This window comes from Gobius niger, assembly GCF_951799975.1.
Source record: "Gobius niger genome assembly, chromosome: 13".
In the NCBI taxonomy this organism is placed as follows: Eukaryota; Metazoa; Chordata; class Actinopteri; order Gobiiformes; family Gobiidae; genus Gobius; species Gobius niger.
The window spans coordinates 14,095,945-14,122,389 of NC_136864.1; the positions used below are offsets into that span (position 1 = coordinate 14,095,945).

Here is a 26,445-nt window from a genome sequence, read left to right on the forward strand (position 1 = left end):
ATTAAATTTAGTAAAGAGAGCCTCCTGTGAACAGTGCAGGTTGATGATAAACGAATTTCACAGCTGCGACCTTGGTCTTGTCTTGTATCTTTGTAGACAACAGCTGTTCCCTTAGTTCACCTCTTGAAATGTATTTCATACTCTATCACAAAGCACCCTACTGCTGAGTGTGATCTCGTATTTTCAGTGTCTAAGGCAGGGACACAACAGCATTGTGCGCTTAGACTTGAACGACTTACCTTCCGATCAAAGGGCAAACATTTTCAGATTATTATACAGATGTACAAATAAGGAAAAAATATGTGTAACGAAAAAAGGACTGTTCTTGTTCTCATTAGTATATTATGAATAAAACGATATGTCATGGCAAAGTGAAACCTGATTGTAACAGACTCACAACCTAATTTATCTCACTCCATTGTATCACTTGATAGTCTAGAGTCCCTGCCTCCTTTTGTCATGCATAGGCTATTGTATTAGTCTGTTGTCCAAAAGGTGGGAGCAACAGGCGCAGCAAGGCAATACCTATTTTAGAAGATGCTTTATGTGATACTATGCCAAACGGGATGCCATTTCTCTGATATTCATCCCCATATTTGGTTGACTAACACCCTTTATTAATGCAAAGGGAGCCTGGTGTGAGCCACTGGATCCATCATTGCTCTTGACAAAGGGTGGCGGTCAAAGGTAAGACCAACTCAGCTGTGACCTTGTTACTTAAGATGTTCTGCTTTGTGCCTTGTGCTATTTATAGTCAGCTTCTATGAGTAGCTATTATTGTGCCGGTGCTTTATGTAAGCAAACTTTTCTGGTCCTTATCAATTAGTATTCTGAAATAAATTTGTTTTGTTACAGTTAAACAGCACACTCAGCACAGATTCAGACTTCCTCTGGTGAACACAATTTAGGTAATTACATTGTAGGACTAGTTTTTCTTTTTCATGCATATTCGGATATTGTATTTCCCAGATTACATTCTTATCATAAATGCTGTTGCTGTATTTTTAGTTTAAAAAATGGGTGATGCAGCCATGCGGGAGTTTGGGCCCGCAGCTTCTTATCTGAGAAAATCGGACAAGGAGCGACTTGAAGCTCAAACTCGACAGTTTGACATGAAGAAGGAATGCTTTGTTCCTGATCCTGAGGTGGAATACGTCAAGGCATCTGTCACCTCAAGAGACGGTGACAAATGCACAGTTAATACTGAAACAGGGAAGGTGTGTAGCCTGTGCTCTATATAACTCAATATCTATTCTAAGTTTTAATCATATTTTGGGGATCTTTTTGCAGACTGTAACTGTAAAGGATTGTGACGTGCACCCCCAGAACCCGCCAAAGTTTGATAAAATTGAAGACATGGCGATGTTCACTTTCCTCCATGAGCCCGCTGTGCTGTTTAACCTCAAAGAGCGTTATGCTGCATGGATGATCTATGTGAGATAATGTCTAGTGTTTTGAGATACTACACAAGATCAAATATCACTGACTGTCTCTTTGATAGACCTACTCTGGGCTGTTCTGTGTGACTATCAACCCCTACAAGTGGCTGCCAGTCTACAACCAAGAAGTGGTTACTGCTTACAGAGGAAAGAAGAGGAGTGAAGCTCCTCCTCACATCTTCTCCATCTCTGACAATGCCTACCAGTACATGTTAGCAGGTAAAGCGCTATTTCTTTATTTTTAAAGCATATTTTAACTACAAGTATAATTTTGTTTTATTATGTCATCCAGATAGAGAAAATCAGTCAATCCTCATCACGTAAGTTTTGCAGATCAGACGTCAAACAAAAATGACAAAGTAAGGTATTCAAACATGGTCATTGTGTTTCCTTAGTGGAGAATCTGGTGCTGGAAAGACTGTCAATACCAAACGTGTCATTCAGTACTTTGCCAGCATCGCAGCAGTACCAAGTGGGAAGAAAGATGCAGCAGCTGAGAAAAAGGTTTGTAATGGTAAGGTATGTAGTGATTCACAATCTAAAATAAACATGTCATACAGGGAACCCTGGAGGATCAAATCATTCAGGCAAACCCCGCTCTGGAGGCCTTTGGAAACGCCAAGACCATCAGAAATGACAACTCCTCGAGATTTGTGAGTGTTATTTTTTTATTTTTTGGACTAGACTTGATAGATTAAAATTGAGTAATATTTCCAATAGGGCAAATTTATCAGAATCCACTTTGACAATCGAGGGAAGCTCGCTTCTGCTGACATTGAGACTTGTAAGTACAAGGTGAACTGAGATGGTTTGCCACAATTCCATGATCTGTACAGAAATAATAGCACTAGATATAGAGACAATCTAATATAGTGTGTTAAACACCTCTTACAGACCTCTTGGAAAAGTCTCGTGTGACATATCAGCTCAAAGCTGAGAGAGACTACCATATTTTCTATCAGATCCTCTCTCAAGTAAAGCCTGAGCTGTTGGGTACGGAAAAACGAACACAGCAAAAATCATTGATGTTGCAATTTGGCTGCTTGACTAATTTTGTAATTATTAAACTTTTGATGGTTTATTTTTTTTTTTAAAGAAATGTTGCTAATTACAAATAACCCCTACGACTACGCCTTCATCTCCCAAGGAGAGACGACTGTAACCTCAATCAATGACTCTGAGGAGCTAATGGCCACTGATGTGAGTAAAACAACTACAAATTATAACAATGTGAGTGGTATACATTAACACAGTGAAATGGGTTTTGCTTATATTTTATTCAGGATGCTTTTGATGTGTTGGGTTTTACCCAAGAGGAGAAAAACGGTATTTACAAGCTGACTGGTGCCATTATGCACTATGGAAACATGAAGTTCAAGCAAAAGCAACGGGAGGAACAAGCAGAGGCTGATGGAACTGAAGGCAATACTCACAATTATAGACCATACGAGTCCTGAAATGCACATACTAAAACAAGTTTGGTTTTGATTTATCAGAAGCCGACAAAGTTGCATATCTGATGGGCTTGAACTCTGCTGACCTGATCAAAGGGCTGTGTCACCCAAGAGTTAAAGTTGGAAACGAGTGGGTCACCAAGGGACAGAATGTCAATCAGGTTGGTTCTACTCAACAAGAAGTTCCTCTGTGTGTGGGGGGGAATGTGATCAGAATGGTGATCAAGTCAAATGACAGTGGTGTGTAAATACAAATGTTTCACTTTGACACATATTGTACATAATGACTTCAAAACCTTTTACAAGATTCATATTGTGAGCTGGTAATCTATACTATCAAAAAGGTCATAACTTATCTAATTATTTTATTGTTCCAAGGTGTACTATGCTGTTGGTGCACTGTCAAAGTCAGTGTACGAGAAAATGTTTCTGTGGATGGTGGTGAGAATTAACCAATCCTTGGACACCAAACAGGCACGTCAGTACTTCATAGGTGTACTGGACATCGCCGGATTTGAAATTTTTGATGTAAGTAAAAACTTTGATTTTGACCAATTTGATATACTAAGGAGCAGAAAAAATACATCTTTGGTATTATTTTCAGTTCAACACCTTTGAGCAGCTCTGCATCAACTTCACAAATGAAAAACTGCAACAGTTTTTCAACCACCACATGTTTGTGCTGGAGCAGGAAGAGTACAAGAAAGAGGGCATTGAGTGGACCTTTATAGACTTTGGAATGGACTTACAGGCCTGTATTGACCTGATTGAGAAGGTGACAATAATTTCTGAACTTAATTCCGGTCTTTCTGTCGTCTGGTTCTTTTTTAGTTCAATAATATATATTTCATCTCATACAGCCCATGGGCATCATGTCCATCCTTGAAGAGGAGTGCATGTTTCCAAAAGCCAGTGATGCCACATTTAAAGCCAAGCTTTACGACAATCATCTGGGAAAATCCAACAACTTCCAGAAGCCCAGAATTGTTAAAGGGAAACCAGAGGCTCATTTCTCCCTGGTCCATTATGCTGGGACTGTTGATTATAATATCAACAACTGGCTGGTGAAGAACAAAGACCCTTTAAATGAGACCGTTGTTGGACTTTTCCAAAAGTCTACAATGAAGTTATTATCTCTGCTTTTTGTGGGGTATGCTGGAGCTGAGGCAGGTACATAAATAATATTGCATGCTGTACTATATCTTGAAAAATTAAAACAAGATTTATTTTGAGGCTTTTGTCAACTGCTCATTTAATCTTTTACTCAAGATACTGGAAAGGGAAAAGGAACAAAAAAGAAAGGGTCATCCTTCCAGACTGTGTCAGCCTTACACAGGGTAGGACCAGTTAAAATATTTACAATAACACATATTTAAAAAGGACATAAAACAATTAACTTTGTTGAATCAACAGGAAAACTTGAACAAGCTGATGACCAACCTGAGATCCACTCACCCTCACTTTGTGCGCTGCATCATCCCCAATGAGACCAAGACTCCTGGGGCCATGGAGAACCCTCTGGTGATGCACCAGCTGCGCTGTAACGGTGTGCTGGAAGGCATCAGGATCTGCAGGAAAGGATTCCCCAACAGGATCCTCTATGGAGACTTCAAGCAGAGGTATAGTTTATAAATTACTATTAAATCAATAGAAAAATCTTCATAAAATGTTTGTATTTAGATATCGTATCCTAAATCCAAATGCCATTCCTGAGGGACAGTTCATTGATAACAAGAAAGCTGCAGAGAAACTTCTGGGTTCACTGGACATTGATCACAATCAGTACAAACTGGGTCACACTAAGGTCAGTCTTTAAGAAAAAAAACAAAAAAACAAGAACAATTGTTTTCAGCTCAGTTTCTTTGTAGAGACTTACCTAATTCTATGACACAGGTGTTTTTTAAAGCTGGACTGTTAGGACAGCTTGAGGAGATGCGTGATGATCGCTTGGCGCTTATCATTACCGGAATTCAAGCACGATCCAGAGGTCTTCTCGCACGGATTGAATTCCAGAAAATTGTAGAAAGAAGGTGGGTTGTGGTAAAGCATGTCAAGTAAATAACAAATAGGTAACATAACAGGTGACATACGTCATGTTGTCAACAGGGATGCTCTTCTTGTGATCCAGTGGAACATCCGTGCGTTCATGGGAGTCAAAAATTGGCCCTGGATGAAAATGTATTTCAAGATCAAGCCTTTGTTAAAATCTGCTGAAACAGAGAAAGAAATGGCTAATATGAAGGAAGAGTTCACAAAACTAAAGGAGGCTTACGCTAAAAGTGAAGCCAGGAGAAAAGAACTAGAAGAAAAAATGGTGACTCTTCTCCGAGAGAAAGATGATCTACAAATCCAAGTTCAGGCTGTATGTATATTGTGCTTGAGGAATTAGGACTTTCTAAAATAGTTTTAATGAAGTAATATAGATCTATTGTCTATTGGATCTATTTGGTGACAGGAGCAAGATAATCTTGGTGATGCTGAAGAAAGATGTGAAGGTCTAATCAAGAGTAAAATTCAACTTGAAGCAAAAATCAAAGAACTGTCTGAGAGATTGGAAGATGAAGAGGAGATGAATGCAGAACTCACAGCAAAGAAAAGGAAGCTGGAGGACGAGTGCTCTGAGCTCAAGAAAGACATTGATGACTTAGAGCTCACTCTGGCCAAAGTGGAGAAAGAGAAACATGCCACTGAAAATAAGGTACAGATTATTGTTGTAGACTGTATTCATCGATTTATTTTGCAGAATAAACTGAAACTTATTTATATAATAAAACTGCACAATTTACAGGTAAAGAACCTGGTTGAGGAAATGGCTGCACTAGATGAAATCATCGCCAAACTGACAAAAGAGAAGAAAGCCTTACAGGAAGCTCATCAGCAAACACTGGATGACCTGCAGTGTGAAGAAGACAAAGTCAACACTCTGACCAAGGCCAAGACCAAGCTGGAGCAACAAGTGGATGATGTAAGATTATAGATAAAAGCTTTTTGTTTGAGGCATGAAACACATGAAACCTAATAACAACGTTTTACAGCTTGAAGGATCCCTTGAACAAGAAAAGAAGGTTCGCATGGATCTTGAAAGAGCAAAACGGAAACTTGAAGGAGATCTGAAGTTAGCCCACGAAAGTGTCATGGATCTTGAAAATGACAAGCAGCAACTCGAAGAGCGGCTGAAAAAGTAAAGATTATGCTACCTGAACTTTTATGAGCTTTCTACAAGACCTATCAATATGTAATCTAACCATTTATGGATACAATGTCAACAACTACACAGCCCCTTTAGCCAGCTAATTTATCAATAAATTAAAGAAGCCTTAAATGCAGAATGATTGTTTTAAATGGCAAATTGAATGCATTATAGTGAAAAATCATTGCAATTTTTTGATAGAAAAGACTTTGAACAGAGTCAACTGAATGGCAAGATTGAAGATGAACAAGCAATAAATGCCCAACTCCAGAAAAAATTGAAGGAGTTACAGGTACACAGACTTTGTGTTTAAAATATGATTAACATCAGTTTTAGAAGTGAAAGTGCACCTAATGAAAATGTCTCTGACTTTAGGCCCGCATCGAGGAGCTGGAAGAGGAGCTTGAAGCAGAGCGAGCTGCTCGAGCCAGAGTGGAGAAGCAGAGAGCAGACTTGGCCAGAGAACTGGAGGAGATCAGTGAGAGGCTGGAAGAGGCCGGTGGAGCAACATCTGCCCAGATTGAGATGAACAAGAAAAGGGAGGCTGAGTTTCAGAAACTGCGCAGGGACCTGGAAGAGGCCACTCTGCACAATGAGGCCACCACTGCCACACTCAGGAAGAAACAAGCCGACAGTGTGGCTGACCTGGGAGAACAGATCGATAACCTCCAGAGAGTCAAGCAGAAACTGGAGAAAGAGAAGAGTGAACTTCGACTGGAGCTGGATGATGTGGTCTCCAATATGGAACATATTGCTAAGGCCAAGGTAAAACAAACAAAACCATATTAGAATAAACCTGCATTTGTTTACATCTGACTGAACTGTTTCAGAATAATTTGGAGAAAATGTGCAGATCTTTGGAGGACCAGATGAATGAATACAAAACTAAAGCTGAAGAGGGGCAGAGAACCATAAATGACTTCACTATGCACAAAGCAAGGCTTCAAGCTGAAAATGGTGAGGACTAATGTGAAAGTAGACTTCATCTAAGCCTGTTTTATTACTCACAACACATTTTTTGGGTAAAAGGTGAACTTCTCCGGAAACTTGAGGAAAAGGACTCACTGGTTTCTCAGCTGACCAGAGGAAAACAGTCTTACACTCAACAGGCTGAAGACCTCAAACGACAACTGGAGGAGGAAGTCAAGGTCAAGTCTAAAGAAAAGATGTACTCTTCAAACATTATTGTAAAGATTATCAACTAAACACACACATTTTCTTTTCAGGCCAAGAATGCATTAGCCCATGCAGTGCAGTCTGCTCGCCATGACTGTGACCTGCTCAGAGAGCAGTTTGAAGAGGAGCAGGAGGCAAAGGCTGAGCTGCAGCGAAGTATGTCCAAAGCAAACTCCGAAGTGGCACAGTGGAGAACCAAGTATGAAACTGATGCCATCCAGAGGACTGAGGAACTAGAGGAGGCAAAGTAAGTCTCCAGCGCTTACTATCTAAATGTACAGTAAACTTCCAGCATTAATAAGACTGTCACTAACATTTACTAATATACTAGAAAGAAGTTGGCTCAGCGTCTGCAGGATGCTGAGGAGGCAGTGGAAGCTGTGAATGCTAAGTGCTCATCTCTGGAGAAGACCAAACACAGACTCCAGAATGAGATTGAAGATCTCATGGTGGATGTGGAGAGGTCTAATGCTGCTGCTGCTGCTCTGGACAAGAAACAAAGAAACTTTGATAAAGTATGCATGCATGGCTGAGTTAATGGCTTAACATTAAATATGATTATACATGATTTTTGTTATAGATCTTGTCAGAGTGGAAACAAAAGTATGAGGAGTCACAGGCAGATCTAGAGAGCTCTCAGAAAGAAGCCAGGTCTCTAAGCACTGAACTCTTCAAACTGAAGAACTCCTATGAAGAATCCTTGGAGCATTTGGAGACTATGAAGAGAGAGAACAAAAATCTTCAAGGTAAAACTCAAACTAAAACAAGTTTACTTCATAATCTGATGTGGAAATAATTGACACTTTATTTATAGAGGAAATATCTGATTTAACTGAGCAAATTGGTGAGAATGGGAAAAGCATTCATGAGCTCGAAAAGATACGGAAGCAGTTGGAACAAGAAAAGTCTGAAATACAAAGTGCACTGGAAGAGGCAGAGGTAGAGAACACACACAGTAGGTAAATGGTGCTTAGATACAATAATATTACAGTATCTTCCCTCATTCTAGGCCTCTCTGGAGCACGAGGAGGGAAAGATTCTGAGAGTTCAGCTTGAGTTCAACCAAGTAAAGGCTGAAATTGAGCGTAAGCTGGCTGAGAAAGATGAAGAGATGGAGCAAGCCAAAAGAAACCAACAGCGAATTGTAGACACCCTCCAGAGCTCTCTCGAGGCTGAAACTCGCAGCAGAAATGAAGCTCTTCGTCTGAAGAAAAAGATGGAGGGAGACCTCAATGAGATGGAGATTCAGCTCAGCCAGGCAAACAGGCAGGCAGCCGAGGCCCAGAAGCAACTCAAAACCGTTCATGCCCATCTGAAGGTAGCTACACAACTTCTGTCAGCCTTTTGGCTGATAAGCATATTCACATTTTTTCCTCAATAAAAACATTACAATATGACATAGAGTAATACAGTATGGATCAACATTTAAATTCCCACTGACTCTTTCCAAAGGATGCTCAGCTGCAGCTGGACGACTCTCACCGTGCCAATGATGATCTGAAGGAAAACAATGCCATCGTTGAGAGACGCAATACTTTGCTTCAAGCTGAAGTTGAAGAACTAAGAGCTGCTTTAGAGCAAACTGAGAGAGGCCGCAAACTCGCTGAGCAAGAGCTGCTGGATGTGACTGAGAGAGTGCAGTTACTGCACTCACAGGTCAGTGCTGTATTGCAGCATCACATTGAATTTAACCACTGTAGTCACTGTCTCTTTTTCTCAATGCAGAACACCAGTTTGATTAACCACAAGAAAAAGCTGGAGGCTGACACATCCCAGCTTCAGACTGAAGTGGAGGAAGCAGTGCAGGAGTGCAGAAACGCTGAAGAGAAGGCCAAGAAGGCCATCACTGATGCGGCCATGATGGCAGAGGAGCTGAAGAAAGAGCAGGACACCAGTTCTCACCTGGAGCGCATGAAGAAGAACATGGAGCAGACCATCAAAGACCTGCAGCACCGTCTGGATGAGGCTGAAATGATCGCTATGAAGGGAGGCAAGAAGCAAGTGCAGAAACTGGAGGCCAGGGTATGAGACATGAAAATCAGCCTGAAATCACCAAAAGATACAGAACATAATAATGTTAACCAATTTTCTGAATCTTGTACATCACAGATTAAGGAATTGGAAAATGAAGTAGAGGCTGAACAGAGAAAGTCAAGTGATTCAATAAAAGGAATCAGAAAATATGAAAGACGAATCAAAGAGCTGACGTATCAGGTAATCTTGATGATTAATAAATTATTAAAACAAAGTATGATTTTTCCTTTTCTTTTTTAGACTGAAGAAGACCGCAAAAACATTGTGCGTCTGCAAGACCTGGTTGACAAGCTGCAGCTGAAAGTTAAATCTTACAAGAGATCCTCAGAAGAGGCAGTACGTTACTCTTTTCTGCCCAAAAAAACACAGATAATATTTTTTACTAACGTGAAATATTTCTGTTTCAATGTCTCTTCAAAAATATCATGTTATTTTTTCACTTACAAAGGAGGAGCAAGCCAACAGTCATCTGTTAAAGTTTCGTAAGAGCCAACATGAGCTCGATGAAGCTGAAGAGAGAGCAGACATTGCAGAGTCTCAGGTCAACAAGCTGCGCGCTAAAAGTCGTGATATCGGTACAAAGGTTGGTTTGTCAAACATTTAATATGGAACACAGCATTTTATGAGTAGTAATGTTTTTTATTTTTTACAGAAAGGACATGATGAAGAATGAATCCTAGTAATTTTTATCTTTTCTGAGACACTCCTGAAGATGATGTCTCCTTAAGCATGCCAGTTTTTGAATAAAGAATAATTACTTTCAGCATCCAAAATCAAGTCTGCAGTGATTATTATTAAAAACTCACTTTAGAAAACATCCCTTTTCAACAAGAGATACTGTACAAGCAGATAACTGAATACAAAAGGCTCTCTAAATACATATTTGAACCGAAAAGTCCATATGCACTATTATACTATCAAAAAGCAACACCAATTTAAGATTGTTTTATACCTGTTGATGGCAATAAATTATGCTATTGTTTGCTGTGATTGCTAAAATGTAAATCATAACTTACAGAATGATGAGTTCTTCTTTCTTCCTCTCCTCAGACACGTCTTTGCACACATGCACCGAACACTCACTAGGCGCAAAATGAAGTCAAGGAGTGGGAACAAGGAATAAGAAGGGCTTAGGTCTTATACTCAGCACCTTTTCAAACAACAGCTAACAATAGCAACCTAATTCTACTCCAGCGTTGGCTCGGATTTCAGTCTTGGGAGAAGGTGCCTCATGACATCTTTTGCATGGGCTATATGTGATTGTCTAGTCAGGCACACAAGGACCCTGGACAGCTGGGAATGGGGCCTTTAAAAGAGGGTCAAGTACTGCACCAGTGTAGTCTTCTGTATATGTGTGGGCCTAGGGTTTAGAGACTGTAACAAACGGTGAATGTGTAGGTAAATGTAAGTAAATGTAAGGGAATTACATAAAAAGTGGCAAATAATACATAAAGGGCACTACAAGAAACTAATAACAGAAATACCCATATTTGGTATGTATTATGGAGTTTAAACAGGGCTAATCATCATGCATAATCCTGTCTTGCCTCAAGTATGTGGTGACTAACTTAATGTTAAGCACCAAATGAGGAAGGGTACTGTATGTCGTCTGGCAATTCTTGCAGAAGAAAACACTGATATTGATCATTAAGGACTTAACTTTTAAAACCAGGAAATTCAAAAGTAATGTCGTGGGTTGACTTTGCAACTATAGTAGCTGCGTTAAGGTATGAGTGGACAAAAAAAAAAAAAAAAAGGTCTAGCATTCACTGTCCATGGTGCTGATTCTGATTCTGTTCCCGCAAACCCATTTTCAGAGGCTCTTACAATTCTGTAATAAAAGTAGCTGTGAAAGCCTTGGACTTTAGATTTTGTCATTTGAAACTGATTTTTTTCTTCTAGAAATAAGTAATAAATAAATATATCCTATTTAACATGGACAACAGCTGGACAACTATTTTCACCAGCAGAAAAGCTTAGAACAAAATTGCCAATTGACCTTAAGTGCTTTATTGAAAGTGTTTTTCCTGTATGCCTCTCACAATCTGTAGTTAGGTCTTCAGGCAGACACAAGGCTTCATAATGGCTGAACATGGGCAGATGATTAATTTGCTTCAGTTAGGGAGATTGAACATTTGTTCGCCTGCCCATCTATTTCACTGTAGCTGCGATAGCCAAACCTTTCATCCAAATGCCCAAAACGTGCACCTTATTCTGTAGTAGTTGGGCAGCACAGTAGCGCAGTGGTTGGGGCTCTCGCTTCAAAGCTAGAAGGTTCATGGTTCAATTCCCACCTGGACGGAGCCTTTCTGTATGGAGTTTGCATGTTCTCCCCGTGTCTGCGTAGGTTTCCTCCGGGTACTCCGGTTTCCCCTACCACTAAAAACATGTACAATAGGCCAGGATGAATGGTGGTCAGAGGGACCGTTGAAGCAGACGTGTGCAATCATGACAGTGCTTCTGTCAGTCTCCCCCAGGGGAAACTGAAGCTACACAAATAGCTTACCACCACCGAGTATGGAGTGAATGTACAATTGTCTCATGTAAAGCGCTTTGTGACCATGTCTGTGAAATGCGCCCTACCCCAGAACAGCTAGACAACTGCTTACAAAATGGGATGTATCCCTTTGGTGTCACGTGAAGCTAGCACTTCTCATGCAAATTTTAATGACATATACACTGTATGACTGTATAATATTCTAATTTATCAATGTGACAGTGACAACTCCATACTGTTCTAATCAAAACAGCCCAGCCATCTGTATGATTGCATAATATTATGAATGCATTATTATCTGCACTGACTTTGTCCAGAGAGCATGAGCAGTAGGTCTTTCCCTGTTTGGGGGATATATTGGAACAGATCTGTATGATTGTATGAAACTGTGAATTTATTCCATGCAAACCTCGCCCAGAGCTAACAGTGTGCGTCTTAGGAGGGGATGCATTTTTGACAGCTCTCAACACCATAATCCTTGTTGAAAATGGACAGCAAACTCTATAACACACTGTCCATGCAAACTTTCTCCAGACAATATGAAGTGTAGGTCTTACCTTGCTTGAATGGCCGTAGCATTTTGGGTTACTGTCCCCTTCATCTCAACCTAGAAAGTGGACAGCAAATTGTATAGTTGCATGATCTGTGCTAACTTTGTGCAAAGACTGAAAAGTGTGGATTTTACCTCAAGCATTAATCAGGGCATCAACTTCATACCCTCCTGTAAAAAGCCATCTGCATGACTGTGTAATATTATTGATTTATTATCGATCCTCGCTAACTTTGTCCAAAAGGTATGAGGAGTGTTGGTCTTTCCCAGTTTAAAGCAGTACTATAACTCGTTTACCTTAATAAATCCTTTTCGTAGTCCTTCTGGGAGTAATACAAGTGTTAATGTGATGATTTCATCTCCCCCTGGTGTCTCTGGCCAGAAAACCATAATTGCAACTTCGCAGCCACGGGGTAGGAGTCACCAATACACACTTATGGAATCACGAAGAAGAAGCTAACAGGCTAACGGGCAAAGCTAACTGCGGGCTAGCGCCACTTAAACAGTATTTACAGCCAAGTTTGAGTGAACACAATATCTCCATAGTGTAATTGGACGTACTGTACAATATCCCTCTCTCCCTTTGTCTTTTCTGCCAGCGTAGTATTTACTCTCACGGACAATTAATAATAATAATTAAAAAACGCAACATACTACGACACCTGCAGTGTCGCTTCTGGCCACTAGGGGCACGAGTTACTTAGTACTGCTTTAATGGAGCTGCAAGATATCACAGTCCTCCATCATTTTCTGGCAAAGCTCTGTTGGAAATGCTGAACAAACTGTGTATGTTTTTGTCTGTGCTAACTTTGTCCAAAGAGTGAGTTAAGTCTTACCCTGTAACCCGACATTAAAATGAGCAGGGGACGCATTTTTCGGCAGGGTTATTGTTTGTGAGCATGTGATCATTCAGAAATCATTACGCAACTTCTGCACTAAAAGGAAGGGGGGTATACTTTTTCAAGCCCCACTTTATTTATTTGAAAAAAAGTTCAAAATCATGTATACATTTTATTTCACTTCCTGATTGAGCGTCACTTAGTGTGTCTTTCATGCAAAATTTCAACTAAATCCATCCATCCACCCACCCACCCATCCACCCATCCGTCCAGCCATCCATCCATCCATCCATCCATCCATCCATCCATCCATCCATCCATCCCATCCATCCATCCTACTTTAACTTTGTTCACTTCAATATTATTCCACAATACAGGCCATATTTTGTTTGTATTTTATTTCATTTTATGAGTAATATCCACATCACTGGTTAACAATCACAATGAAGATCTCTTTCATACCAAATATTCTCATTTGAGAAGGGACAGAAATTCTACTTAAGGACAATAAATGCCTCTGACAACCAGCAGTTTGTTGTCTTCTGCATGCTCTTACTATGATGTTGTGTCATACAGAATTGTAGCACAAAGCGGATCCACTGCACGGAACTGAAAGGCACCTTCACTTATTCCAGGTAGCAAATATGTTCGACGCACTAAGTGTCAAATATACGTAGCTATATTGTAGGTGAATACCAGGTAAATATTGACATAATAAAGTTACATTTCAGTTCCATATTGCTAACAAGACTGTAGGTGAGACAAAGGGCTCCAAGTGCATATCTACCAACACAACCGGTTGATTGAAGTGTGAAATTAGTGTTACTTAGATCTTACAACATTTTTATCATTTTCAGTACGTGCTGGTAGGTATGGTTAAGGTGTCCATGTACAGGAGCTGTCTAATACATAACATTGCTGTCTACCACATGCTTAAAGGCAAAACTCTGGTTACATGGGTTGAAGAAAGGGCTGACCAATGTATGTCAGGTGACACTCGTGTCATTCAATGTGTTTTCAATTAATTGTTGCAATTTGATGTTCTTTAATTACTTAAATAATTTTCAACACAATCATTTTAATTTCATCATTTTCCTTATGACATATAAATCACATTTTATTTCGTCAAAAACGCCTGACAGACACTGCCACCCGTCCTGAACAATTCATGTCCAGTTAACTGACAGTATTTCCAGACTTTTTGGGGCATACGTTTAGCGTTGGAAAACATTCTTGAATTTTAAAGCCCTTTTCTACATAAAAGTTGGAACCTAAACATGTTTTGTTTACCGAATTTCCGTAACACCACAACTGACTTTGCATTCAAATATGGGAAAGTATTTGTCCTCATTCACAACAACCTGTTAAGAAGTACTTTTTGTGGTATTTTAAAATTTTATATATTTGGAGTGATATAAAAACATAATGATATCTATATACACAGGACAGTGAGATACTAGTGGAAAGTGGCATTTACGCGCTATTACTTGGGGAGCATACAGCAGTCAATGGACATTAGAGTGAATATGGTGTTTACATTTTGACCAAGCCACAAGAGCATATGCCATAGAGAAAAGTTAACAGTAGTCATATATAAAAACAAAACACACACACACAAAAGCAACACATTTAAACCGCCATCAGTAAGCAAGTAAAAATATGTTTCCATAATGTGTGAAAGGATATAAAATACACAAAGACATTCAAAAACATTCAAATCACCATTAACCACCCATGTATACATTAAGTTAGTTGCCTGGCTAACTTAACTAACATTCTGACTAAAACTGGTGTGTGTCTTCTCTGTCTTGTACAAAGAAAAGTCAATGTTCGGCTATAAAAGTATTTCCTTTTTCAAGAAAGTTAAAAACGGCTTTGCAGGTTGGCCAAAATGTGATTAACAGCACATGAAACAAGATGAGAGCAGACTGGAGAGTTGAGTTTAAACCATCATCGCTAATAGCACAACAACAATGACCAAAGTTCCACTAAATCCACTACGCTGACCAATGAAGCAGTACCAAAGTGTGTCGTCCTACAGAACACCACACTCCTCCTTATAAATGCTAACATAAACATTAAGACTGCTACGTGTTCCTACTTAACTGTATATACATGTTTCAATGCCTACAGCTATCAAAGTGCGTTCAACCCTTTGTTCCTTCTTTACCAAAGAGCATTTCACATTATTATACTTTAACATAGACTAGGACTCTTGTTGAGATTCCCTTTTAGGCGACAAGGGCGCAATAACAAATTGGTCTTACTGTTGGTAATGATTGATTGCTTGTTTGATTATCAATACTAGCCTATATCTACCACTTTAACATCAGCTTTACTTCATAGAGTATACATATACAATACATAGCTGACAATGTATTACAGTAAAGCGACTTCACGATAGTGCATCAACTTTCAAAATGGGCAAGACTCTTGTCCAGGGGTTGTCATTATTTGATGTTGTTTGATTAAGACTACTATTGATACTAACTATATCTAAAGTAATTTAACAGTATTACAGAGTACTGGGTAGGTTTTATACCTATGATCAAAGCCAGACTATCAGTGTTTCAGAGGCTTAGGAGCGCCCTCTACAGGATGGATGCAGTAGTAAACACTTCACACATCTGACAAGTGTGGCCAAGAGCCACAACACTAATCCTTCACTGTTTCACCAGGGACCACTCCAGTCACAGATGCATGATGCATAGAGATACAGTGAGTACACAGGACCATCCCAATGGTACAAAAGAGGCCAGATCCTACACAAAACACGTGCTTGGTCTGTAAATAAATATCACTTCACAGTGCTCTTAATAGGACCTCAATGCATAAAATGCATTTTACTTATTGGTGAAATATCAAACCCTTTAAAAGAATGATATTATTCTTAAACTCAGGTTACTTTATCATTTTGTACTGTAAATATTTTTTTGTTTCATCAACTTTAATATATTAATTCTGCACCTTTAAAAAAAAAAAAAGCTTTGGGGGAAAAAAGGCCATTCATATTCTTTCTAATACTGAAATATTGCTGCATTCATGGCATCTCGGAGCTGGGCAGTTCCTGCTGTCCAGTGTAAAAAACAAAACAAAAAATTGTTGCATGTACTTTGTACTAGTCTTTTTTTCATTCATGTCGAAAACAATAAAACCATATGAAAGGAAACAAAGCAAAGTTGGTATAAACATATTCAAAACACGGCTGTATAACCTGTCTATTTACATCAGAACTCAAAAGTCTGTTAATAAGGACTATGTTCTTTTTCTTTTTTGTATTTGCAGAAAATTCCAACTTCAGACCTGCCATGAATGTAACATTATCCGCAAATACTAATTCTTTCAAATTAATAGTCCACTCGGTAAAACTACCTGTGCCCTTGTGTGCTCTGCCAGTCTGTAGTTTTGTGAGAATAAAGGGAGGAGTTTGAGTTGTAACTATTGCTGCTCAAAGAGGTGAATGAGCAGGTAATGAAAATCTCTTGAACGTAGCAATGAATCAAGGTGTGCACAACCTTTTAACTTTATGTGCTTCTATGTATTAAAAACTATGAAAATACTAGTCAGTAGCAGCTGTAGATATGTAGCCTCACCGTGCCTCTCCCACTCTCCTGTTTAATTACCTGTCAGATTGCAAGAATGGTAGTGAATTAGTGAGAAATAAAGGTGATTTTTGTACTACTTTTATTTTTTCTTCATTTAAGGATCCCCATTAGTCTTTACCAAAGCAAAGACTGCTCTTCCTGGCGTCCATTTTTGTACTACTCTTAGAATAAAATAATTTAAATGAATTGCATTTGTTTGATAGAGTTGTGCTCAGACCATGTGATCAGGACCTTTTAGAGTCCCAGTGAAAAATGCAGACCATGGACAATCAAAATCTGGACCATATTCAAATTCAGCTCCGCTAAATATAACCTCAAATTATACCCCTGTCTGTTTTACACATTTTCTAGATTATTGCTCTGTTATACTCATGTCTTACAAATAACAGGCAAATGAAAAGTCATATTTCTGTACACTACATGTGGTGGATGTATGACTGGAGAGTGATAATAGCTCACTTGCCTCAAAAACAGTAGAATTTAACACAATATAGCATGGTTTTGACAAAATGGTTGCATTGAGACCTGCTCATTAACAATTAGTGTAGTGTATTTTCTGATACATCTGTAGTTTGAATATGGTTACATAGGTCTTGAACATGTTTGGTTGATGTCCCTCAGTCTACTCTTTTTGGTGCTATGTTTGCTTGAATGCTATACGCACATCACATGCTTCATCTATGGTGGATGTGCAGTTGCTGAGACAATTCACTCGTGACAAAACAATATGCTGAAACTTTTTTCAAACAGTCCTAAAACTGATCATATTTTAACACCTCTGGAAAAATATTATTAAATATCCATCTCTGTATCTAGAAAACAGACAATGTGAAGCATTATATCTGATCCAAACTCAAGATGTGCCGAACAAGCAAGGCAAGGAGGAATGCACGCAAAGCTGAGTTGACACATCTGACTATTTTTAGCTTTAACAACAAGTTTGCAGTAGCATTTGGAAATACTAAAGGTTTTTATCATTCAACAAGTGATCTAAGATAGGGTTATACATTTTCAGAATCAGACTCTGGGATGGTCCCATAATAACATTAACAGAATGCTATGAGCAGGAACACACAGACAAACAGCAGGTGCTCTTTTCTATGGCACCGAGGTTAATCCCGAGTGCGCTGAGGGGCAGAGTTGGTGGTTGGTGGTGTCGGTAGCAAGAGGCTGGCAGGCGGACCCCGGCAAAACACAAAGAGGCGACCCGGTTTGATTCTGGTGCTGCGGTGGGCGAGATGAACGGAGGGAGAGGGATCAAGGTGACTGTGTTGTGGTGAGTCGGCTGATTGGTCGTCGGTCGGCAGGTGGGCAAGCGCCATGCGTGGCTCACCAAAATACAGGAGACACAGGGGTTCAATCTGTGGAGAGGAACAAAAGATGACTGAATTTATCTGTTCCTTGGACCAAAATAAATATTTTTTGGTTTGCTAGTATTTGGCCACTAATGCTGATCACTTCATTTTGCTTTACTCATTCTACTGCAATGTAAAGTTTAGACCATCTTGTAATTGGTATTTTTGTGACTTAAAGCAGAACTATGTAACTCATGCCCCGAGAGGCCATAAGCGCTACTGCAGGTGTCATAGCATGTTGCATTTTTTTTTACTCATTAATTGTCTGTGGGAGTAAATACTACCTGATAAAAAAGACAAAGGGATATTGTACATCCAATTACACAATGGAGATACTTTTTTCACTCAAACTTGGCTGTAAATACTGTTTAAGTGGTGCTAGCCTGCAGTTAGCTTTGACCGTTAGCCTGTTAGCTTCTTATTCGTGATTCTATTAGTGTGTATTGCGCCGCCGACCCGTAGGCAGGAAAGCTGCAAGTGTGGGTTTCTGGCCAGCGACACCAGGGGGAGATGAAAGACCCCCCAATCACCCCATTAACACTTGTAATAATATATGTTATTTAAGTAATTAAACATATATTATTTTCCTTAACTAAAAAAATATGGAAAAGTGAAAAAATTGACCTGGACTTGTTTTCTGCTATTAGCAAGAAATCATTGGCAGTGGAAGCAATTTGACTGCTGACATGTTAAAAAAAAAAAAAAAAGTACCAGGGAAGCTGTATGAATTTTTTTAAACACAGAGTAGCACCACATAGTAAGACCAGCACATGGGAGGTGAGTTTTGAGAATAAGCTCAGCCTGAATTTGCAGGTGTGTGTTTTTGATACAACATAATAACGTTGTTAATTAATTAATAAATAATAATTCAGTGTAATATGGGTGACATGACTACGACTATGGGCACAGGTATAAAACAGGCAGGTTGTGCATCCTCCACGCACTTACAGTAGATTATGAGGCTCATTTGATGTCTGTTTCTGAAAGCCCCTTGCCAAAAGGCCATTAATGTCTGGTGCATGGTCTAATGAGTTATGAGCCTAATTACAAAGCAGCCCTGTGTTTTTATTGTATTAACCCACTGCCCATTTGTCACGTAGGCTAAATCTGCAAACGGCTTCATGCAAGGTCGAGGTCTGGAGTCCCTCTCAACTCAGGTCTGCTGCTTAGCACGAGATGAATTCGAACGCAAGACACATTTAGCTTGTAATTCTGTTTGCTTGTAATTCTGTTTAGTGGGGGGAAAAATGATGCTATCTTAATCCCCCCTTCTGCACCACAGAGACACTAAAGGTGCAGAATCTTTTTATTTCCTAGTTGAAGCTGGTTCCCGAAGCTATTCCAGTAGAGAGCCACTGGTTTAGAGAGCAGATCGAAAACAAAATCTCAAACTGGACATAAAACCTACAAAGGTTATGAGCCTGGCAGATCCTGTGTGTGTTTGACACCTACTTGTTTCAGTCATACGTTTGTCTAAGCTAATGGGGTCCCGCAGTCCGTCGCCCCCAAATGGAGTTGCTGTGGGCTCCTTCACCCCGTTCTCCTTAGCAACACTTCCTGGTGCAGTTGTCTTGGCGCCGTTCGGGGGTGAAGACAATTTCTCCTCCTCTTTCTGGTCCTGTTGAAAGAATTAGACATGATATAAGGTTTGCTGTTCTGCCATCTAGTGTTTATTAGGAGGAATGCACACTGAGAAAGTATACAGCAGTGTTTTTTTCATGTTATTAAAGGCCCTTCATCTGATTTTCTTCTAGTAAAAACAATTAAAGGGGAACCCACTAAATTAAAATGTTAGTTGTGGTCCAAACTCATTCACAACTGTCCACAATGTAGCATCTTAATTCTTAACATCGACGGGTTTAACGGCATATCTTCTTGCAGGGACACTTTTCAGGGTCACTTTCACACATAAATGCTTCATGAAATTGATGTTTGACATATTTTACATGATATATTATGCAAAATTTTACATGGACTTTATTTTACAATGCAGTTTTTGCAAGCATTGCGAGATATGGTATGGCTGTGTGGTACGGCTCCCTGACAGTTCAGAGTATGACCAAGCTGCACAGAACGGTAACAACAGCACTGAAGCTAGTGGGAAAATCTGTCTCGGGGAGGCGATACAGAGCCTGCAGATGCAATAGAAACCGCTTTACATTTTCTTTCATTCCCACCTCCATTTCACTCCTAAACAAACAGAAAAGCACAGTCCGGTCCTTGCCCCCTCGACTCCCCTCCTAGGGTTGTGGGAAGGCCCTCAGCTGTGGAGCCACTACCCTAGACCCTCCCCCTTTTATAATTAGATGCACAATGTTTTTCCCACAAATGCCTGAGTTCACAATATAGTAAAGGAGAATAAAACAAATGTTGTTCCATTCTATTATTGTTCTTTACTGTGATGCTTACTTAATGGGTAACAACAACAAAAACACACATTTTAGTCAGCATTGAACCTAACAGAATATTATTTATCACTATAATTAAAGTTATGAATGCATTTGTAAATTTTGTGTTGTCTTCCCTACAAGCAGACATTTGTGAAAAAACAAGCCAAAAAAACCCCATGTGCTGTACACTTAATTACAAAGCATTTTTATTGATTGCGAAGCAGCAGGTGAGTTGTTGTTAACCTTTCCATGACAGGAAGCTACTTGTTGCTCACTGAAAGTTATGAAACATGCATATAAACTCATTCCCATAAAAAACTGGGATGTTACAAATGTGTCACGGAAGTTAGGAATGAGTTTGTACCACAGCTAATTTATACTTTATTCACTCCATATTTCAGCGTTTGTAAACCAAACCAAACAAATTGAGTCTTTAAATACTTTGGCACTGTTATGCAATTCAATGATGTACAGAGGGAACCAGATGTTTACATACACCTTATAAAAAGACACATTTAAAAAAAAATTCTCAGTGTCTGACTTGAAACCAGAAATAACGTTTACTTTTAGCTCATTTAGGTTATTTCTATTTGCTAAATATCAGAAGAAGAGATACTTTTTTTAAATGTTTTTGTCGGAGTTTTGGTCCCTTCCTCCAAACAGAACTGGTGTAACTGAGCCACATTTGTAGGCCACTTTGCGTGCACATGCCTGTTCAGCTCTGCCCATACATTTTCAACTGGACTGAGATCAGGACTTTGTCATGACCACTTCAAAACATTGACTTTGTTATCTTTAAGCCACTTTGTAACCGGTATTGGCCGTACACTTTGGGATGGAACACCCATCTGCGCCCAGGCTCTAACTTCCTGGCTGATGTCTTGTGCTCCAATATTTCCACAGAGTGTTCTTTCTTCATGATGTCATCTATTTTGTGAAGTGCACCAATCCCTTCCACGGCAAAAGAGCCCCAGAGCATGATGCTGCCACCCCCGTATTTCACAGTTGGGATGGTGTTCTCAGACTTACAAGATTACCCCTTTGCTTTTTTTCACCGTCAGACCACAGGATATGTCTTCAAAAAATAAAATCTTCATCCTTTTTTTATTTGCAAACTCCAAACTGGCTTTTTGATGTTTCTTTTGGAGTAAGAGCTTCCTCCTGGCAGAGTTCCCTCTCAGCCCATGTCAGTACAGGACTTGTTTCACTTTGGATAATGACAAACTCTTATCAGGTTCAGCATCTTCACCAGGTCTTTTGCATTTGCTCTTGGGTTGATATTCACATTTCAGACCAAAGGACGTACATCTCTGGGACACAGAACCCGCCTTCTGTCGGATCTGTATAATGGCTGATCATTTGCATAATTGTTTTAACCAATGAACCTGGCACCTTCAAGTGTCTTGAAATTGCACCCAAGGATGATCCAGACTTGTGCCTCCAAGGTCATGACATTCTGGTTTCATGTCAGACAGTCAGAAAAAAATGCAAATGTGTCTGTTTACAAAGTGTATAAAACATCTGGTTCCCGCTGTATGACTGCATGTGAGCAAGAATGCTGTAATCTTTATATTACCAGTAAAGGTTATTGGGTGTCAATTATGAATATTAACATAGCTTTCTTAGATGCGTGTGACGTCTGACCTTGTGTCCATTGGTTTGCCCATTGCCTGAACCCGGGTTATCCAAGGATCCAATTTTAGATTTGGCCTTAATGTTGACCTTGTGGGACTCGATTTTCACGTCACCGCCACCTGAGGACAAACACACATTTTAGACCAAGACAAACGGAGCTGCTTGAAGTATTTCTAAACGTCGCAGATCTGACCTGGTTTGTATTTCATATTGTCCTTGGAGCCGCACTTGGCGGTCACCTTGCTCAAGTCGACCTTCTTATTCAAGATCTGCACCTGGGGAGGAAAAAACACCAAATGTCATCCTTCTGATTGATAAAAAACAAAGCAGTCGAGCCTATTTCTGAATAGAAATATGCGCGAAATGAAAAAGTCTGGTTATAGAGACCATAATGTGATGGCAGCTGGCGTGAGCGTCACTGACAGTATGAGATGGGATCAATCAGATTTGCATTTTTAATGACAAACACGGCTGAGTGTACGAGCACTGTTAATAATGCATGTACTATCAACAGATGATTGCCCTTTAGTAAGACTTTCCCTTTTGAACTACATGGAATTACAGCTAATTAGTTTCTAAACCTGATGACTCTGATGACTCTGATAACAGAAACCAATAGCGATGGCTGTAATAGCTGTAACAAAAAACATGTAGCCCAGTAAAAAAACAAGATCAGTAATAATTTAAGTGCTATTACTAACTAGTCTTTTTGTTTTTGCCTCTACAGACTTTTTTCCAATATGTTATCACTATTTGATTAACTGCAAAACTAACTGACACTGTTATTTTTCTTAATAATTGTAAAGCGCTTTGTGACAGTGTCTGCAAAAGCACAAATAAAGCCCTTCTTTCCTTACCTTAATAATCTAAACGAAATTCAATACCCTGACACTGACTGACTGTTCCACCAAACACATGACAGCACACCAATGAATGTGACTTAACCAGACGAGGTGAACATACACGAGTTGGTAAGTGAAGGAAAAAAAAAGAAACACCACAGAATTTGCAGACGAAATGCTTTGCGTCCACTCCCCGTAGCGCGACTTCAGCATGACCAGTTACTTACATTGCCACCTCCAGGGACATGTTTGATATTGTCCTTGGAGCCACAGCGAGACGTGACATGGCTGAAGTCCAGCTTTTTGTGCACTATCTGAACCTAAGAACAGACGGGCAGACACACGGAGACACAAACACACAAAGCAACGGAAAAGGAGGGGAAGGGAGTGGAGGAAGAAAAAAAAAACGGGAAAGAGGAGATAGACACAGGAAGAAGCAGGCAGTAGAGAAATGTAGATCAGCTAGCGGCTTTGGTTAACAGGATACAGAGTAGCTTCGCGCTGTCAATAGGTGGCGTTCACGTGACATCTTAATCACAACATTACAAAAATCCCATATCCTAATATTTACGGGAAGGACAGGCCAAATATCTAAGGCTGAAATAGTCCTTTAACTGTAAAAATCTCTGCAATTACTAACGATATCTGCATGAAACCAAAACAGGAAACCATCCACAGAGGTGTGATGTGATTGCTGTTGGTTGAAAGGATTTTAAGCCACAATATTAATATGGAAATCCTTCACAGACAGTATAGCTGTACAGTTTTTATTATTAGTGTAAGTATTGCGGCACATTTTAGTTCAGAAGCATTTCCCTTTCAGAGAAGACTGACATATGAACTGTGAAGATGCTTGTAGTTGTCTTAAGTATACGGTTATCAGGTTTTATAAACAATAAACACTCCGGAAATGTTGTTTTTTTGGATAATTGCAGCTTTTTGCTATTTTCAACATCGATAAATGAAATTGTAGAATGCAGTGAACGCAACCTACTGTCGTACTATATGGAAGCTTTTCTGAAATTCAAATCAAATCCTTATATAGTTTGAGGTCTGCAAAAATAAACCAAATGCACTGGTAGATCCACCGTCACCGTGAGTATTATGTGAATTGATTTGATACCAACAGAGTGCTTCCATAAACAGCTCGAAGAGAAATGTCACAACACGAGTGCACATGCAACACACATTATTCTCCAGTAGTACACATGTTAGTCTGGTAAAAAAAAAAAGAAAGAAAAGAAGAGTGGTGTGTAGGTCTTAAAAATGAAATCTGATTTGTATTTGGCGAATGTGGTTTTGAATAGGATTCAGTTTGTCGCAATGGCTCAGATGAAAGTTCAACAGGAGCAAAAGTAACATATAATTTATATAGCCCATGATACAAAACAATGGAAATTCAATGCAAGACACGTGTTAATAAGCTGGAAGATTGTGGAGAAAATAATTTAGTGTGTGGAATTTTGACATTATGTGATATTCATATATTCAACTGTTTGATAAATAAATCGTCAATAATCGTCATCAATATTATCGTGCTGCTGCTTCTGCAACAAGAAAAAAATATATATTCAAAATTGACATATGCCTTTTAGCTTAATGCCCTATGCACTACTTCTTATTCAGTGTTCGGCAAGTTATTTAAAAAAAAAAATCTTATATTCTATATTAGTGATTCCAACTTTAAAAAATATAAAATGTTTGTATTACATATTACTGTTTCAAAAATGTAGCTGAGTTACACTACTTTGAGTTACTTCTGAGTTACTTTTGGCAAAATGTAAACTGAAAATAGTAATAAGGTCACTGAGGAAAAGTGCGGTCAAAGGTTTCATTTTCCTTCTCTTTCCCCCATTCTATGTGTTTTGTTTTGACGACATTAACTACAGACTGCAGATATTGCAGATTATACACCAGTGTCCAACATGATTTTGTATTGCACTGTATTTGGGGGGAGTTTTTTGTTCATACATTATACAAACAATTTAAATGCACTTGTAACTCGAGCTACTTGAATTGTAATGAGAAATATATTTACGTATTTTGTGTAAGTAATAGACTATATTCCTTAGTTACTGAAAAAAGTATATATTTTTGTAACTTTTGTAATACGTTACCCCCAACACTGGTCTTATTCAACCTAGTTTTAGTTTTGTGATGTATATTTGGGTATTTGGCTTTAGTCCAATGGTTAGTATTACCATATATACAGCACACACACAAACCAGCTTAATTCTTCTATAAAATATCACTGCCAGTCTGATAACCCGCCCTATTCATTTGTGACATCGTTGCCCAAATGGTCTGCCGCAGACATGAGACGCCGTTCCCCTTTCACTGCCTTAGTCTTGTTCTCAGGGATGAAAATGGCAGTGTGACGCAGGTGGCAGCAGCACCGGATGACTCAGAGTAGTTAGGCGACGCACACTTAGTATCCCAACACTCGCACACATGTATAGGCGGACACAAACCGCAGCTTGTAAACTGTCTCTCTACCTCATTTTCTCTCTTCTTTTTTGTATGTGTGAGGCGAGGCCGCATCATAAGGTAGAATAATGATCTAGAACAACTGAAGCAGCTGCAAGCCTGTGGTTCATCATGTCGCCTAATTTAAGTAGGGAGAGCAGTGTGTACGCTCCTGTGGAGATATAAAAAAAAAAAAATGCAATACAGCCCGAGTAACAACTAGAGCAGGCTGAACTAGATAAGAATCTGACATTTTAGTTTATGTACTTTATAAGTTTATGAGACTTTTAATTACAGCACTATATTTGTGGTTATTACATTAGTGTCCAATAAAGTTTTATGAAAGCATTTACTTTGCCTTGTGTAATACAATAGGAATAGGTCAAACCAATCCTGGTTCCGTTTATTAAGAATAAGTATATTATAGATCGCAGAACAGAATATTTAATACCAAGTAGAGACATATGTCTTATACATAATGTACATTCTGTGTTCATTGCATAAATTTAATACATTAGTTGGTCATACACATCAACTAATTGCAAAAAGAATATACAGCCATTTCTACCAATGTATTATGTTTCTTGGTTGGATGATACAAATAATCCTACTTTGGCTTGGGAAAAATGAGACACAATCTACTTATTGTACTAAGTAATAACATGGTAATAAGAGGATATAAATAACACGCATTTTGTTGCCCTGTTTCCATATTATTACCAAGAAAAGGGCTGGTAATGTGTCCAGGTCATAGGATGAGGAATATGATGAGTCATCTCACCATCAAATTAAATCCTATTTACTGTGTATGTAAAAAAAAAAAAAAAAAACACACGCTGCCAAAAAATGTAATCAGATTAAAATGTGCAAACTGAAGAGTGCAATGCGTAGGTTTTTTAGCTCCTAATAACCTAAATGAGCAAATGAGCAAACAAAGAAAAAATCCACCTTATTTACATAGCGTAGGAGACAT

At 39.1% G+C, this 26,445-nt stretch overlaps 3 protein-coding genes across 10 annotated transcripts in view; 1 reads left to right on the plus strand and 2 right to left on the minus strand.

Annotated features, from left to right (window-relative positions):
- The window catches only part of cryz (crystallin, zeta (quinone reductase)), a 145,599-nt gene that overhangs the window by 68,690 nt on the left and 50,464 nt on the right, over positions 1–26,445 (minus strand). The window lies entirely within an intron of this gene.
- Positions 1,017–10,050, plus strand: LOC306972876 (myosin-7-like; the record flags this gene model as incomplete). Its single annotated transcript, XM_079569583.1, has 36 exons — positions 1,017–1,217; positions 1,291–1,434; positions 1,502–1,658; positions 1,732–1,759; positions 1,835–1,943; positions 2,000–2,092; positions 2,160–2,223; positions 2,334–2,432; positions 2,536–2,639; positions 2,723–2,861; positions 2,936–3,054; positions 3,272–3,421; positions 3,498–3,668; positions 3,754–4,063; positions 4,163–4,230; positions 4,307–4,512; positions 4,574–4,697; positions 4,787–4,923; positions 5,000–5,255; positions 5,349–5,591; positions 5,682–5,858; positions 5,929–6,074; positions 6,285–6,375; positions 6,459–6,848; positions 6,914–7,040; positions 7,113–7,231; positions 7,310–7,506; positions 7,591–7,774; positions 7,840–8,005; positions 8,074–8,198; positions 8,269–8,577; positions 8,712–9,281; positions 9,369–9,473; positions 9,534–9,629; positions 9,742–9,876; positions 9,946–10,050. 36 exons carry the CDS (start codon positions 1,017–1,019, stop codon positions 9,964–9,966), a joined length of 5,880 nt encoding a protein of 1,959 aa, XP_079425709.1. The 3' UTR covers positions 9,967–10,050.
- map4l (microtubule associated protein 4 like) overlaps positions 16,517–26,445 on the minus strand; it is a 71,179-nt gene continuing 61,250 nt past the window's right edge. For 6 of the 8 annotated variants that reach the window (XM_079569066.1, XM_079569064.1, XM_079569061.1 and 3 more), the window contains 5 exons: positions 23,234–23,326; positions 22,358–22,439; positions 22,174–22,283; positions 19,592–19,757; positions 16,517–18,145 (listed from right to left, as the gene is read on the minus strand). In XM_079569066.1, coding sequence (XP_079425192.1) covers positions 18,141–18,145; positions 19,592–19,757; positions 22,174–22,283; positions 22,358–22,439; positions 23,234–23,326 — 456 coding nt within the window. In that variant the 3' untranslated portion in view covers positions 16,517–18,140. The remainder of the gene's footprint in view (positions 18,146–19,591; positions 19,758–22,173; positions 22,284–22,357; positions 22,440–23,233; positions 23,327–26,445) is intronic. The other 2 variants (XM_079569063.1, XM_079569062.1) reach the window with 1 other exon arrangement.